The sequence below is a fragment of the Pleurodeles waltl genome, chromosome 7 (genome assembly GCF_031143425.1).
Source record: "Pleurodeles waltl isolate 20211129_DDA chromosome 7, aPleWal1.hap1.20221129, whole genome shotgun sequence".
In the NCBI taxonomy this organism is placed as follows: domain Eukaryota; kingdom Metazoa; phylum Chordata; class Amphibia; order Caudata; family Salamandridae; genus Pleurodeles; species Pleurodeles waltl.
Window position 1 is genome coordinate 1,114,833,574 of NC_090446.1, and position 13,790 is coordinate 1,114,847,363.

General features: G+C 44.3%; 1 protein-coding gene across 4 annotated transcripts in view; it reads left to right on the plus strand.

Annotated features, from left to right (window-relative positions):
- The window catches only part of TMEM104 (transmembrane protein 104), a 358,378-nt gene that overhangs the window by 80,824 nt on the left and 263,764 nt on the right, over positions 1-13,790 (plus strand). For all 4 annotated transcript variants that reach the window (XM_069200086.1, XM_069200088.1, XM_069200085.1 and 1 more), the window contains exons 3-4: positions 4,023-4,144; positions 4,955-5,036. In XM_069200086.1, the coding sequence (XP_069056187.1) occupies positions 4,023-4,144; positions 4,955-5,036 (204 nt within the window). The remainder of the gene's footprint in view (positions 1-4,022; positions 4,145-4,954; positions 5,037-13,790) is intronic.

Below are 13,790 nucleotides of genomic sequence, written 5' to 3' on the forward strand. Positions count from 1 at the left end.
TCTCAGTGGAGTGGCCGGATCTGATGTCAATTCTGCCGAAGAGGGGCTTCAGCCCATGCTTTCTGGCCTGGGTCTCACTACTGTAAAGGGACCCGTTGGCCTGAGTCCGGGCCAGCGGCACGATATTGAGGGAATTTGGATTGGGAAGGGGCACACAACAGTGGTGTTCATTGTTCCTCTTATTGTACCGCTGATGATGTGAATGCAGGGTATGTGTTGATGATTGGGCAGAAATGGGACCCAGATTGGGAGGGTGTAATTTTTGCTTTATGCAAATGATATCCTTCTATACCTGGTGGACCCTGATAGATCGGTTCTGAGAATCCTGTTTGTTCTTTAGTTGTACCTTGTACCTTGTTTTCTCACTGACTGACTTGTCACCACAGAGAGACTAGAGTTGCCCCCTGAAATGGTAGATGAGATACTTTACATATTTGAGATCTATAGAACCACAAATCAAGATCTATTCATCTAAATCTATAGGACAGACTGGATGGTGATAGGATACATGTGGGGTTTAATACATCTCCCCAAGTTTGTCTGAATCCTACAGAGCACCCCTTTTACATTCCCAGACTGGTTCTTTCAAAAGGTGGAAGTGGTAACAACACTACTGCTGTGAGGCGGAGGTATACAAAGAATAGCCCTCTCCGCCCTGACAAGGAAGCCCTGCGACTGGGGAGGGGGGCAATCCAAACCTTGCAACTTTACTACTGGGCAGCCCAGTTGCTAGTGGCCAGCAATTGGGCTTTCGTGACACAACAGGAACCCCCACTAGTAGCGGACAGAATGGCTATGGCCCAGAGAGGTTACCTGAGCCAACTTTACGGGATGAGTAAGAATATTCAATTCCTCACCCCAACGGCCAAAGTAGGAAGGATTTGGGGGAGAGCGACAAGCATATTAGGATGGAAGGGAAAACGACACTATACACTCAGCTCTGGGAGGCTAAGGTGTTAAAATGGGGGCTACAAGCAGTATAAGGACCTGGGAAATTAGACCTAATAAGTGTCTAACATTTGGGGGATATTTGGCAAGATGGTGAGATGATACTGTTTCCCAAGCTAAGGGAACAGTTTGATATGATGGGCAGTCAATTTCTCCGTTATCTGCGATTGAGACAAATATTACAAGGCTACGGGGGCTAGCTGTGTGATGGCACATTGGAGACGCGACTATAATTCAGAATTCTGGGAGTCCCACTACACTAACATGCAGTCCCACAAACCTACACCACACTGCTTGCCAACAGCCTGCCACCCCTGGATATGCTAAGAAGCAAATGGGACCTGTGGGGCCTAGAAGACTAAGCATGAGGGGTGGCTTGCCAGTACCCCAGAGATGTGGACATACATGCAGGGTTCTGGTTGGTTCAGCTAAAAATACTTCACACTGCCTACTTCATGAGAACCCAGCTATTCAAAATGGGCAGAAACAATGATGACCAGTGCCTTAGTGTACCGCTAAAGAGGCACACTGTGGATTTGCTCTCTGATAAAGGAATACTGGGACGAGATCAGCGGCTGGATATCCCTGGTCATAGAGTGCTCAGTTAACCTGACCCCTCAATTGGTGTTGATGGGATCTGGGTGAGCAAACCCTGGACATATATACTCTGCTCTTTTGTAATGTTTTATTGATGGTGGCAAGGCAAGATATAATTAGATACTGGAGAGTGGTCTCCATCTGGACATTAGCCGATTGGGGGTCGAACTTAAACTGGTGTATGAAAGCCCAGGAGCTAGTGTACCGAGCCTGTGGTTGCCCATGCAAATTCAAGAGAGTGTGGGGGCCTGGGAGAAATGCACAAGGGGACTTAAAGTGGGATGCGATTGGAGGCCTGCCCGGAACAATGGTAATACCGTTGGTGAAGTAATCAGTGGGGTCGAGTAACCAGCCAGATGCTTGCGACTGTGCGGGGTGAAACCAGATGGGTCCAACTTTTCTTTTTGAGATGAAAAAACATAGGGCCTGATTACAACTTTGGAGGAGGGTGTTAATCCGTCCCAAATGTGACGGATATACCACCCGCCGTATTACGAATCCATTATATCCTATGGAACTTGTAATACGGTGGGCAGGATATCCGCCACATTTGGGACGGATTAACACCCTCCTCCAAAGTTGTAATCAGGCCCATAGTGTTTTTTGCTTTTTAGCCACTCTCTAGATTGATTGCCCACCAGCTTCCCTCAAAGTTTTGCAACAACCATGACAAAATCGAAAAAAAAAGAATCATTCACCAATCTAAAAGGCTACCATCCTTTGCCAGACCCATCCATTGGCTTTGCTAATGCTTGTTTCAATTCCTTGTATGAAACCGTGGTGAGAAAAGAAAGTCGTGTGCAAGCAGGAACCAAAGCACGTCAAAATCTACAAGCTTGCAAGGTTACTTTGTTTACGATGCAGAATGACATCCTTGGAAAAGATCTTGACATGGATTTTTTTTTTTCTGTGAGAAATTCACTACCCTGCATGTTGAGCTCAATCATGGTTCTTTTGTTCTCAGTCGGTGCCACTGGTCAGTGGTGGTGCGGGCGGGTGTGAATGCCTTTGGAAGGTGGGGTGCAAAGTGTAGCCTTAGACCAGGTCCTGTGGGCACCTCTCGTTGCATATGGAAGAGGAAAGTGGGGGTTGGCCTCCTACGGAGAATAGGACAGAGGGCTTGAGCTGTACGGCCAGTCCACACGGAGGACAGAGCAGGGGAGTTTGCAGAAAGGATTGCTTTTGTGGAAGATGGATGTAGTAGATCAGTAAAAACCCACTGCTTATGACCTCACAGTAGTAGTAGCAATGAAAACAGAAGTGAACAACCTATCATCATTTTAAAATACTTCTCCAAGCAAAGACATTTTAGTATATCCACGGGGTCATCCTCCATAATGCTCTGCTAAAGTGATGTGCAATGACACCAGTGATGACATCGATTTCATTTCTAATTCTATCTGTCGTATCATGTATGAGATGTTCTTTTGGAGGGTGACTTATGGTTTTCGGCGCCAGAGCAGGAGTTGTATTTGTCTAACTAACCATAACTGCTGAAACATTTAATTTGATAATTTTTCCAAATCTATATCTTCTTAAACCCAAGTGTGTGGAAGTGACACTAACTGGGGAAAATAAACATGATGTATAAAATCCGTTCAGTTTTATTCTACAATGGTTTTTGGAAAAAAAAAAATTCTTAATATACATGTAATTTTTTTTTTGCTTGGAGTCAACAATGCTACATCACTACACAACTAGCATTTCAATTCACTTTGTCCCTCTTGTTAAGATATTTAAAAGGCAGGGCTGAGGTTCCCCAAATGTAGACCTACTCTGTATGTCACAGGAATTGGAAACTAAAGATGGACGTTTGTCTCAGATTGAAAGTCCCATGCATCTTTTTGATTAATTGCCGAATTTAAATGCAGTGGCTAATATGTGGATGCATTTGGTTGCTGTAAAGGGGAGTCCAGACACTATATCCCCTGTAAAAGAAACACAAAACAAGTCAGAAGAGCTAAAAGCATATGCTGGGCTGGGTCACCCATTCTTCAGACTCCAAAGTTGCTTGCTCTTCATGGGCATAATGAGCATGACAGTCGCCTTTTGGAGCCTGTGGCAGGAGGGATCACCATGAAGGACAACGTTCCCAAAATACCCATCTCTCTATGCTGCAGCCCTAAATGACAGAGATGGATTGGACAAGCAATCTTTTATTGTTAATTACATGATGCAGTAGAAGTCACTCGTTAAATTATCTGCCACTAGACTTGTAATGTTGGCAGTGCTTGTAGAAGGAAACCTAATAGACAGAAAATTACTACTATATCGTTTTGTTTCGATGCCCAGCAATTACTCTGACCATTGTTAGGCTGTCTACAAAGCACAAGGCCTTGTTCAGTATTTGTAGGCGTTTGTTTGAAATGGAGTACATGAAGTGTTTTTAGAGGGATCAACTTGTATTAATTTGCATGCTTTTTCCTTCCAGTTACGTTTTGTTTTATAGTCTTGATTGCTCTTGTTTTTTTTTTTAGGTTGGCCTTGTGTATATGTTCAACCTGATTGTGGGGACTGGAGCTCTTACAATGCCGAAAGCCTTCGCCATGGCTGGGTGGCTCGTGAGCCTCATCCTCATCATGCTGCTTGGATTCATGAGGTAACCATGTTAGCAAGTGACTTTCTGCCCTCCCATCTCTTCCTTCATCACTGCTCTAGCTCTTCTTCTCTGTCTTCATTTCCAGCTTGCCTCGTTTTTTTTGCTCTCTAATACCTGCATTTTTCCTACTTCTTTGCTGCAACCTCTGCTTTGCTTTTCCTTCTGTCTCCTCTCTTTCTGTAGCCTCAGCCATTGTTGCCCCCGTCTTTACATCCTTCAATATTTACCTGCTGCCTCTCTGTCTTTCCCTTGTCAACTTCTTTCCTTTGAGCTCTCCTGTTGACTTTTTTGTTTACTGCACTCATCCTTCCGCCCAGCATTATTATTCCAGATTTCCTCTTTTGTTGCTTTGCAATGTTTTGTTTTTACATTGTCTGCAGGGAGATCTTTCTGCCTGTCTTAGCCCTCATCTTTTTTGCCATTCACTCTTTCATTATTCCCTTTTCACTTCTAATTTCTTTTTCCTTGTTAATTTGTTTCCTCTTTGCTGCCTTACATATAAAACTGCAGCTTCTTCTTTAAGAATGTTCTCGCCCTGAATTCCGGCACATGAAAGAAGGTGGCCTGCAAAATATCTAGATGATGATGCTTCATTCTCTATGCTCCAGCTTCTGTTAGCAGCATGATTCAGCTGTGTGTGTCTAAATTTGTACTATAATGCAGACCATGGCTGCTTTCTGCACAACCGCAGCCTCTGTTCTTGCTGCATCCTTTCTAGCTGTTCTGGTGGAGTCTGTGCCTCTCCTTTTGTCACCAGTCCATGTGTCCATTTGCCATCCGTACCCTGTACTTTCCTTTCTCTCTGTGTAGCTACATGACCACAACATTTGTGACAGAGGCCATGGCGGCTGCCAATGCCCAGCTGCGCTGGAAAAGACGAGAAAAGGAGTTGGTAAGGAATCAGTTTATAATACTTCTGTATTAAAGGTGTCTGTTATATTGTGGCTATCAACTAAGAAGAAAAATTATGTTTTTTATTTTGGGCACCACCAAGGTTGTCCAATCAGTAAAGTACAGCGATCTAAGCTCATTTAAGCAGCAAAGGTTCAATATCTTGAAACGAGAAATGGCATACATAGATAACATTGTTGCCACATCTTTCTCTCACCCTCTCTCCCATAATTACAGACAAGATGGTTTCGTAGGCACGTGTCATAACCCTGCCAATGTCACTAGCCTGCAATGTTGAGTCTTATTTGTATTTGATTTATTAAAAAAGTGGGATCCTGTCAAGAATGAGAACTAGCATTCCTTCCAGGTAGTATGCATGTATCATTCTAGATATTACAAATATGATAGAGATTCTTTATCAAGCAAATGTTATATTGTAGCCTCTTGAATTTAATAAATTATTCCTAAAAAGGCACGCCTGTCTTTGTGAGCTCAGGAAGGCCATGAAAGACAATTGTATACAATTATAAGAACCATGTTGATATTAGAAGCACAGAAACATAGGTAGTGAATAACAACATAAATAAAAAATACAGTACTATAGTAGCTCTTGAACTCTAAGTCATGCAACCACCACCCCAATCCACCAAACTTATGGTGATTCCTTCCATGCAATGGGAAGGGCCAGACTGGTTCTTGACCTAATGTCCAGTTTGTAAATTGTGTTCAGTGTTTCTTATGTGGATACTTATTGTAAGGAAGTTACCCTTTTTGACTTGGTCACCCCCACTTTTTGCCTGGTATCTGATGCAGTTTTGACTGAAAGTGCACTGGGTTCCTGCCAACCGTGTCCCCACTGTCAGATCTTTTTCCCTAAAACTGTGCAATTGTTCTCCAATTTGCAATACATTTGCACTCTTCCCCCCCCCCCCCCCAAGGCCCTGATAAATGGTACCCCGGGTACCTAGGGCATGGGTACCAAAGAGAGAGCCTAAGGACTGCAGCATGTATTGTGCCACCCTCAGGGACCCCTCATCTAGCAGATGGAGACTGCCATTGCAGGATTTGTGTCTTGGTGCAGCTAAAAGTGAAAACGGAAGATGGCACACTGCCTGTGTGCCCTGTCCTCAAACACTGCATGCAATATATGTAAGTCACCCCTACAGCAGGCCTTACACCCCTAAGATAGGATGCATTATATTACATGTGAGGTCATATCTTCAAGAGCAGATATGCCCCTGCTATGTCTCTGTCGAATCTTAGACATAGTGAGTGAGCAGGGAAGCCATTTTAAGTACATGTGCTGTACACTGGCCAATACAAGTTACCCACCTCCATGAAGGCTTCACTGAAAATAGGGATGTTTGGTATCAAAGACCTAATATTAATAAACCCTCACTGATGCGATTGATCAATATATGTATACATGCATCCAGAGGGCACCGTAGAGGGGCCCACTGAAAACTACCAAATACTTGTGTGCGGACTGACTAGTTTTTGCCAGCGTGCCATTACCAGACTAGATTCTGGCCCCGTAAGGTGAGAACTTTTTCTCTCGGGCAATCCGAGATGAAGCCTGTTCTGGGCGAGATGTTTACACACTCCACCCAACAGGATGACCTGCACATCTGTATTCCAAGGCAGGGAGCTTCAAAGAAGCCCACCGCTCTTGGTATGCAGATCTGGCTTCACTCAAAGGATAGATGCCACCCCCCAGCCCAGGGCCCATTTGGTACCATGTCAGGCAGGAAATTTAGTATTCAGAGAAGTGTGTCTAACCCCTCAGGTCAGTCCACCCCCCCCCCAAGGTGAGCTGCCCGATGTGGACACCACATTTAGAATTTTACTATCTTGATTTTGGCAGAAGTTGCAACTCTGGGACAGGGTTATGTCCGCTTCCCACAGGAAGTGGTCATATCAGGGGCATAGTGACCCTCAAGGGTAAGTAGCCCATTGGCTACTACCCTACACTCCCCTAAATTCAGTATTTAGAGGTGCCCCTTACACTAGGAAATCAGATTCCTGCTGCCCTACAAAGAAGGAGGACACATGAGCTCCAAAAGCAAAGCCTGAGGAAGAAGCACCTGGCTTGACCCCCAGCCCTGCTGGGCTGTCTACTGTTCCCTCAAATTTGCACCAAATGTGGCTCATCCTGCAAACTGCTGTGCCTCAAAAAGCCTGGGAGGCCTGCCTTCCTTCAACAAAGACCCAGGAACTCCATTGGAGCAGTGGAGCTGCTTCCCTGAATCTTGCAGGCACCTCAAGAGACCTCAGAGGACTCCGGACCACACAAACCGACACCTGAAGGCACCACTGCACCGTGCTGCCTAGCCTGAGCTGAAGTGGGCCGACGGTGCCAACATGTTTCCCCAGCCCTCCAGAGACAAAGCACACTTTGGACTTGCCCACTGTAGACTTACTGACACCACCTGCAGCCTCTGCCAGTAGACCCCCTCAACTGCGGGTGCTCCCGGTGGAGAAAACTGGACGCCTCAAGACACCTCTGCACCCTTGGCTCCTGGCCCATGGAGAAGTGGACCGAAAGTGTCCCTCCATCCCCGAGCGTCTCAAGTCTTGAACTCACCTGTTAGTTCTCCCCGACTGGACTCCCTGTCTAAAACTGAAGCCTCTTTTCACCCGGACTAAAATTGGTCACCCAATGCCATACTACACCTCTGCACCCAGCTGCCCCAGTGCTGCCCTTTGTGACCTGTTGGTGTGGTCCTGACCCTTACCCAATACTTACCTCAAGTCTAGAAGATTGGTCCCGTAAGTTGCTATACTATACCTGAATGCAGTACTTGTTTTTCTCTCCATAGGATAGCATTGCGCTTCTGAAAAATGCACTGTTGAATGTTCGCCCAAAACGTACTTGCCTGATCGTATTGATTCTGGTACCTAAACATTTATTAGAACACTTGTTATGTTTTTTTGTAAATTGTTGTGGATCTCCTTGAGTCGTGTGTCTCATTTATTGACTGTGTGTGTATTTGCAGATGTCTTAGTCCTCTCTGATAAGCCTAAGCCTGCTCAACCACACTACCCCCTAAAAAGTGCACCTTGGGATTGCTTGAGTAAGTCACTGATCAAAAAAAAGAAAGGCCGAGGCGTACAGTTCAATGAATGTCAGATTTTAAATTTGCATTGTTTTCAGCTAGATGCATATGACAAAGAGAAAATTCCAGCATGCTTGCATCAGAAACCTATTCAACTCTGAATGATAGGCATTTAACTGGACTCACTTTATACTGTAGCAATTAGAACTCCCCATTCGTTTAGAGAGCTATTTAGTGTATAATGGTACAAGCTCGATGTATGTATGTAAATTATTTGTGTCAAATCACTACTGTTCTATTGATATAGGAACCGCTATACAGAAACTCATTCTTTCTTGCTGTATCTCTCTTACACACACACACACACACACACACACACGCACTCTCCATATGTTTAGCATTCATACTTGTGATTATCCACGGCTATGTAGGTGTAGAATTTTTAGACATGCCTATGCATAGCGAGGAGTAGAGGTTTAGACTTTCTCATGCCTCATAGACAAATCTACTTGCTTATCACAGCAGCTCATTTGGTTAATATTCCACACTCATGATGCCATCCAGTTAGGCTATTACTTTGTGAATTTAGGGCCTGATTTAGATATTGGCAGATGGGTTACTCAGTCACACCTGTGACTAATATCCTGTCCACTGAAATCTAAATCCCATAGGAAATAATGAGAAATAATGGAAATTAGAGTTCGATGGATGGGATATTCGTCACCATTGGGACGGAGTAACCCATCCACCAACATCTAAATCTGGCCCTTAGTTTAGTGTGTTGACTTGCATGTGTATGTGCTCATTGTCCACATGTTAACAACTTGCTTTGCTGCCAGTTGGTTTATCTACGGTTGTTGTTGATGTCCCCACACTCTCCTGAATATCGAGTATTATCGTTCTCTTACTTCTATGCAGCACTTGGGCACTTGCACTGGCCTGGTTCACACTCAATAAAATAATCACAATTATATTAAATCTGTTCAGCTTTCAGCTGTGTCATATTACATTCTTAGCTCCTCTTTAATTTGTGTATCAAGTTGCCAATCGGAGGAACTGGAGGTAAGCCATATATAAAACCCCCAGTTTAGCTGACAAGAACGACTGGAAAAGTAACAAGCAGCTAAGGCTGGAGAGCTAAAGAGGGTTGAGACTAAGCAAAAAATGTTAGCCAGAACAGGACAAACAGGAGTCTGTGAAGGGAGACCCTAAATCAAACAGTATGGAACATACCCCTGAAATAGTAAGGTGGAAAGCTACCAACTAGACTGTAAAGTATGTTCAATTTGTAAAGCGCCCGAGTCCTTCGGTGCTGGTATGCAGTATTACACGTATTACTCAGTTCATTTACATTGAAGATTGTTTAAATTGGATTTTGTAGTGTTCTCGCCTACCCTTTGTGCCATGGGCTCTAATCACTTCTGAAAGTAAAGCAACAGGGAGTAAGAGTAGAAGGGAATAGTTATATATCTCAACCAGTCTTGCCATCTATGGAATGCTATCTGAGGGGTATGAGAAAAGATAAAGAACTGAATCCTTTTAGGAAGGCTTTGAAGGCTCACTTTTTAAAACATATTGACTTTACTGGTGGATAAACATTTAGAAGCCTTCGGGACTGAATCACTTTATAAGTGCACCCCTTGACTTTTGTGGGTGTTGTCCAATAGTTGCTTAGCAAACAAAACTGTGAGCAACATGCAAAGCTTGACAAACATTTCACTATAGAGGAGGTTTCAAATTGCTTGCAATACTTGTGTTAATTGTCATTAACATGTCCAACAGTTTAAATAGGAGCCGCTGAACGATCTTGTTATGGATTTTAATTGAAAGTACTAGTTAAAAGAAGTTCTTATCCATACGGAACATCTTTTCTTAGTAAAATATAATAACTGTCACAACCTGGTGACATTGCCTTTGAAAAGAGTTTGATTACTAAGTGCCTGGTTATTTCTAACCATTATTTAAGAGATTTTGCGCTAAAATATTCACATTCGACAAGCAACATTATTCAAACTGGCTCTCATTCTTGTGGAGTCCGTGAGTTCTTTCCAAAAGATGTTTGGGAAATGACAAATTGTGCATCTTGAGCATTGTGGGGAAATATGTAGCAGCTCATCATAACAGTACGGGCTGCTATGCAGGGTCTTTGTTTCTGGTTCTCCACCAAAGAGTGGTTGGAAAATGTAATGAAACCAGAACCTTTTTGAAAACGGGAATAAACTTGTCAGGAAAAAGAGGTCTCCGAAATAGCCTGTAGATATTGTCCCTTTTTTAAATAGTCATCAATGCCCCAGTCTTACCCCTGCCCACTTTACAGTTCATTTCTGAATGTCTTGCAGTGCTTACAGTTCTCAGTAATCATGTACTTTTCAATTTAGGCCTCATTATGAAACGTACCAGAAATCGCACAGATTTCCCCCGCTCTGAGGTACCAAGATGGTAGGTGTTGGTAGCGGAAAGGATGGCAAAACTCTGGGCTATTACAATTTGGACCCTGAGGATCCCCTTAGAAATGAGGAATTGCAGGGGAATCCGTAAAACAGTGTCCAGTTCCCCTGTTAAATCTTCAAGCCCCCCCCCCCCCCCTCAGATTTTCATACAGAGATTTCAGCTGCTTTCATCAGTGAAATCTCCATGTCAAAATAAACTCATCAACTGAAACACCGTAGACCCTCTAATCTGAAGGGGCTGGTAACTACTGTTACAGATGCCATCGGAAATGAATAGCTACTCTTAACGAGCGCCTCAGCCTTCCACCACATTTACCGTGCTCTTCAGCTGCCTTGGTCCCAACCACAGTAAGTAGACTTTCACCGATTTCTTTTATATCTTTTTATTATCTGTTGTTTAAGTGTGACTCAGCCATGTCGGGAATCAAATCTGATTTCAGAATGCACACAGGTCAAATTAAACTGTGCCAACCTACCTTTGCTAGCCATATTAATGACTTTCATCACCCACAACTTTTTAAACTTTCCGATTGCCCTTTATACCAGTGAACACACCACTTTGAAATTGTCTTAAATTCCATGCCAGCCGTCACTCCTGTTTAGCATTCTCCTCTGAATAATTTTTGTCGAAGAGGCAAGTGAACCTTGGTCCGGGTGTGCCTTTACCTGGACTACTTCTTCCTTGCACACTTTGGCTGTGCTGATTTTATGTGTGCTTGGTGCCTGGTTCTGGATTATATGCAGATGCTGGGGGTACTTGGTTGGAGGGCCCTGTCACTGGTGGACCCAGTGGTTGAGATGGTAATGTACAGGGCACAATGAGCGGTCCTTGAACTTAAAACTCTTGGTTTTGAGCTTGGGTGATTTATCTTGGTAAGCACTTTGCCAACCAGTGATTACACACATAGAGTGTGTTCCTGATTTGGAAGTAAAAGCTAGCAGTGCCGTATACCTTCAGTGGGGAGTTGCAGATGACAGCAGCACAGTAGTGAATTATCAAGCCAGTCCATCCCAGGGCTCAATGAAAATGCTGAAGTTAGAGGCAAGGAAACTTAAGGCAACAGAATGGGAGGACCAAAAGGAAACAATGGAACTGGAAAAGAAAAGGGAAAAAATAATACAAAAGCAGGAAAAAGCTGGAATTGAAAAAGGCCTCAGACACACTTCTCTGAAGCGCTGAGATGCAAAGGTTAGTTACAATACTTTATATATATGTATGTTCGATGGCATGTGTAGCTGCAGATACACATGCTATGCATAAGTCTGCCATCTAGTGTTGGGCTCGGAGTGTTACAAGTTGTTTTTCTTCTAAGAAGTGTTTTCGAGTCACAGGATTAAGTGACTCCTCTTTGGCTCCATTGCGCATGGGCATCGACTCCATGTTAGATTGTTTTCTTTCCGCCATCTGGTTCGGACGTGTTTCCTTTCGCTCCGATAATTCGATTCGGAAAAGCTTGAAAACTCCTAATTTCTCGTCAGTATTGTTTCGATCGCGTTACACCTTCGATCGGCACAAACATCTTTACTCGCCCTTCGGGGGGTGCACGCCCAACTCTGGCCTCGTCAGGCAGACCGCGTGGAAGCCTCATGGATCGGACTCCATTCCAATTCTGTCCTCGGTGCCACGCTAAATTCCCTTATACGGACCAACACCTCGTCTGTAATCTCTGCCTTTCCTCCGACCATCGGGAAGAAAATTGCGAGGCTTGCAGATCCTTCTGGTCGAAAAAGACACTCCGGGACAGAAGAGCACGGAGACTCAAGATGGCATCAAAAAGCACCGAACATCTCGATATCGAAGAGGAAGAAATCATGCAGACGTAGTCTCCGTTCGAGGATCCGACTCCGACCAGGATTCTGAGAAGGACAGACCGGTCACGGCAGCACAGCACTTGAGTACGCCTGCCCCGGTGTCATCTAAGCCCAAACATAAGGCCTTGGGGACGCCACTGCCGGAAGGCCATGGCTCGACCCGAAAGAAAACGCTCGGTGACCAACCCACCAGCTCGGCACTGAAGAAGGCCATCCCTCTGAAGCCATCGGACTCGAGCCAAGGCTCCGTCTCGGAACCGAGCAAACACCTCTCTTCTCGTCTAAATCTCAAAAATCATTTTCAGAGCTGAGACCATCCTCAACCCCATTTTTTCGATACCGAAGAAGCCAGCTTTGGAGCCGAAAAAACCTAGTTATACTGAGGAGCATGGACTTTTAAACACACTTAGAGAAAGCCATAAATCTACTGAGGAGGACTTACAAATGCAACCAATCATAGAAGCACTGGATGAAAGGCAAGCAAGGATTCATATCCATAAAGAAACTGGCAGAATTTTAACTGCACCTCTTCCAAAACCAAGGAGGAAATTAGCCTTTCAGGAGGAATTGGACACTACACAGCCTCCAGCTAAAGTGCCAAAAACAAAGGAGAGACCTCCACCTCCTCAATTTTCTCCTCCTCAGTCTCCTCCTCACTCTCCACATCTACATATCTCTCCTCTTACCAGTCCTACACCTATGCAGTCACCATCGCACTCATTTGATTCGCAGCAGGACAATGTGGATCCATGGGATCTGTATGATCCAGGTCCCATTCCAGACAATAACCGAGATTGCTATCCCTCTAAGCCTTCCCCACCAGAGGATAGTACCAGCTACACTCAAGTAATAGCTAGAGCGGCAACATATCATAATGTCACCATGCATACTGAGCCATTAGAGGATGATTTCTTATTTAATACACTCTCCTCCACGTATGCAACATATCAATCGCTTCCTATGCTCCTCGGCATGCTAAAACATGCTGACTAGATATTTAGCGAGCCTATAAAGGCAGGAATAAATACTCCTAGAGTGGAGAAGAAATATAAGCCACCTTCTTCTGATCCTGTCTATATTACCCAGCACACGAGTGGGAGATTCACCCTCAAGTACTTCAAAAATACATTCAACAATGGAGAACACCAGACATAGATCTATTCGCCACCAGCGAAAACGCAAAATGCCAAAACTTCGCATCCAGATACCCACATCCCCTATCCAAGGGCAATGTTCTATGGATCAATTGGTCAGGGATATTTGCTTACGCTTTTCCCCCTCTCCCACTCATTCCATTTCTAGTCAACAAATTGCGTCAAAACACGCTCAATCTGATACTCATAGCGCCAACGTGGGCACGTCAGCCATGGTACACAACACTACTAGACCTGTCAGTAGTACCACACTCCAAACTCCCAAACGGACAGATCTGTAGAC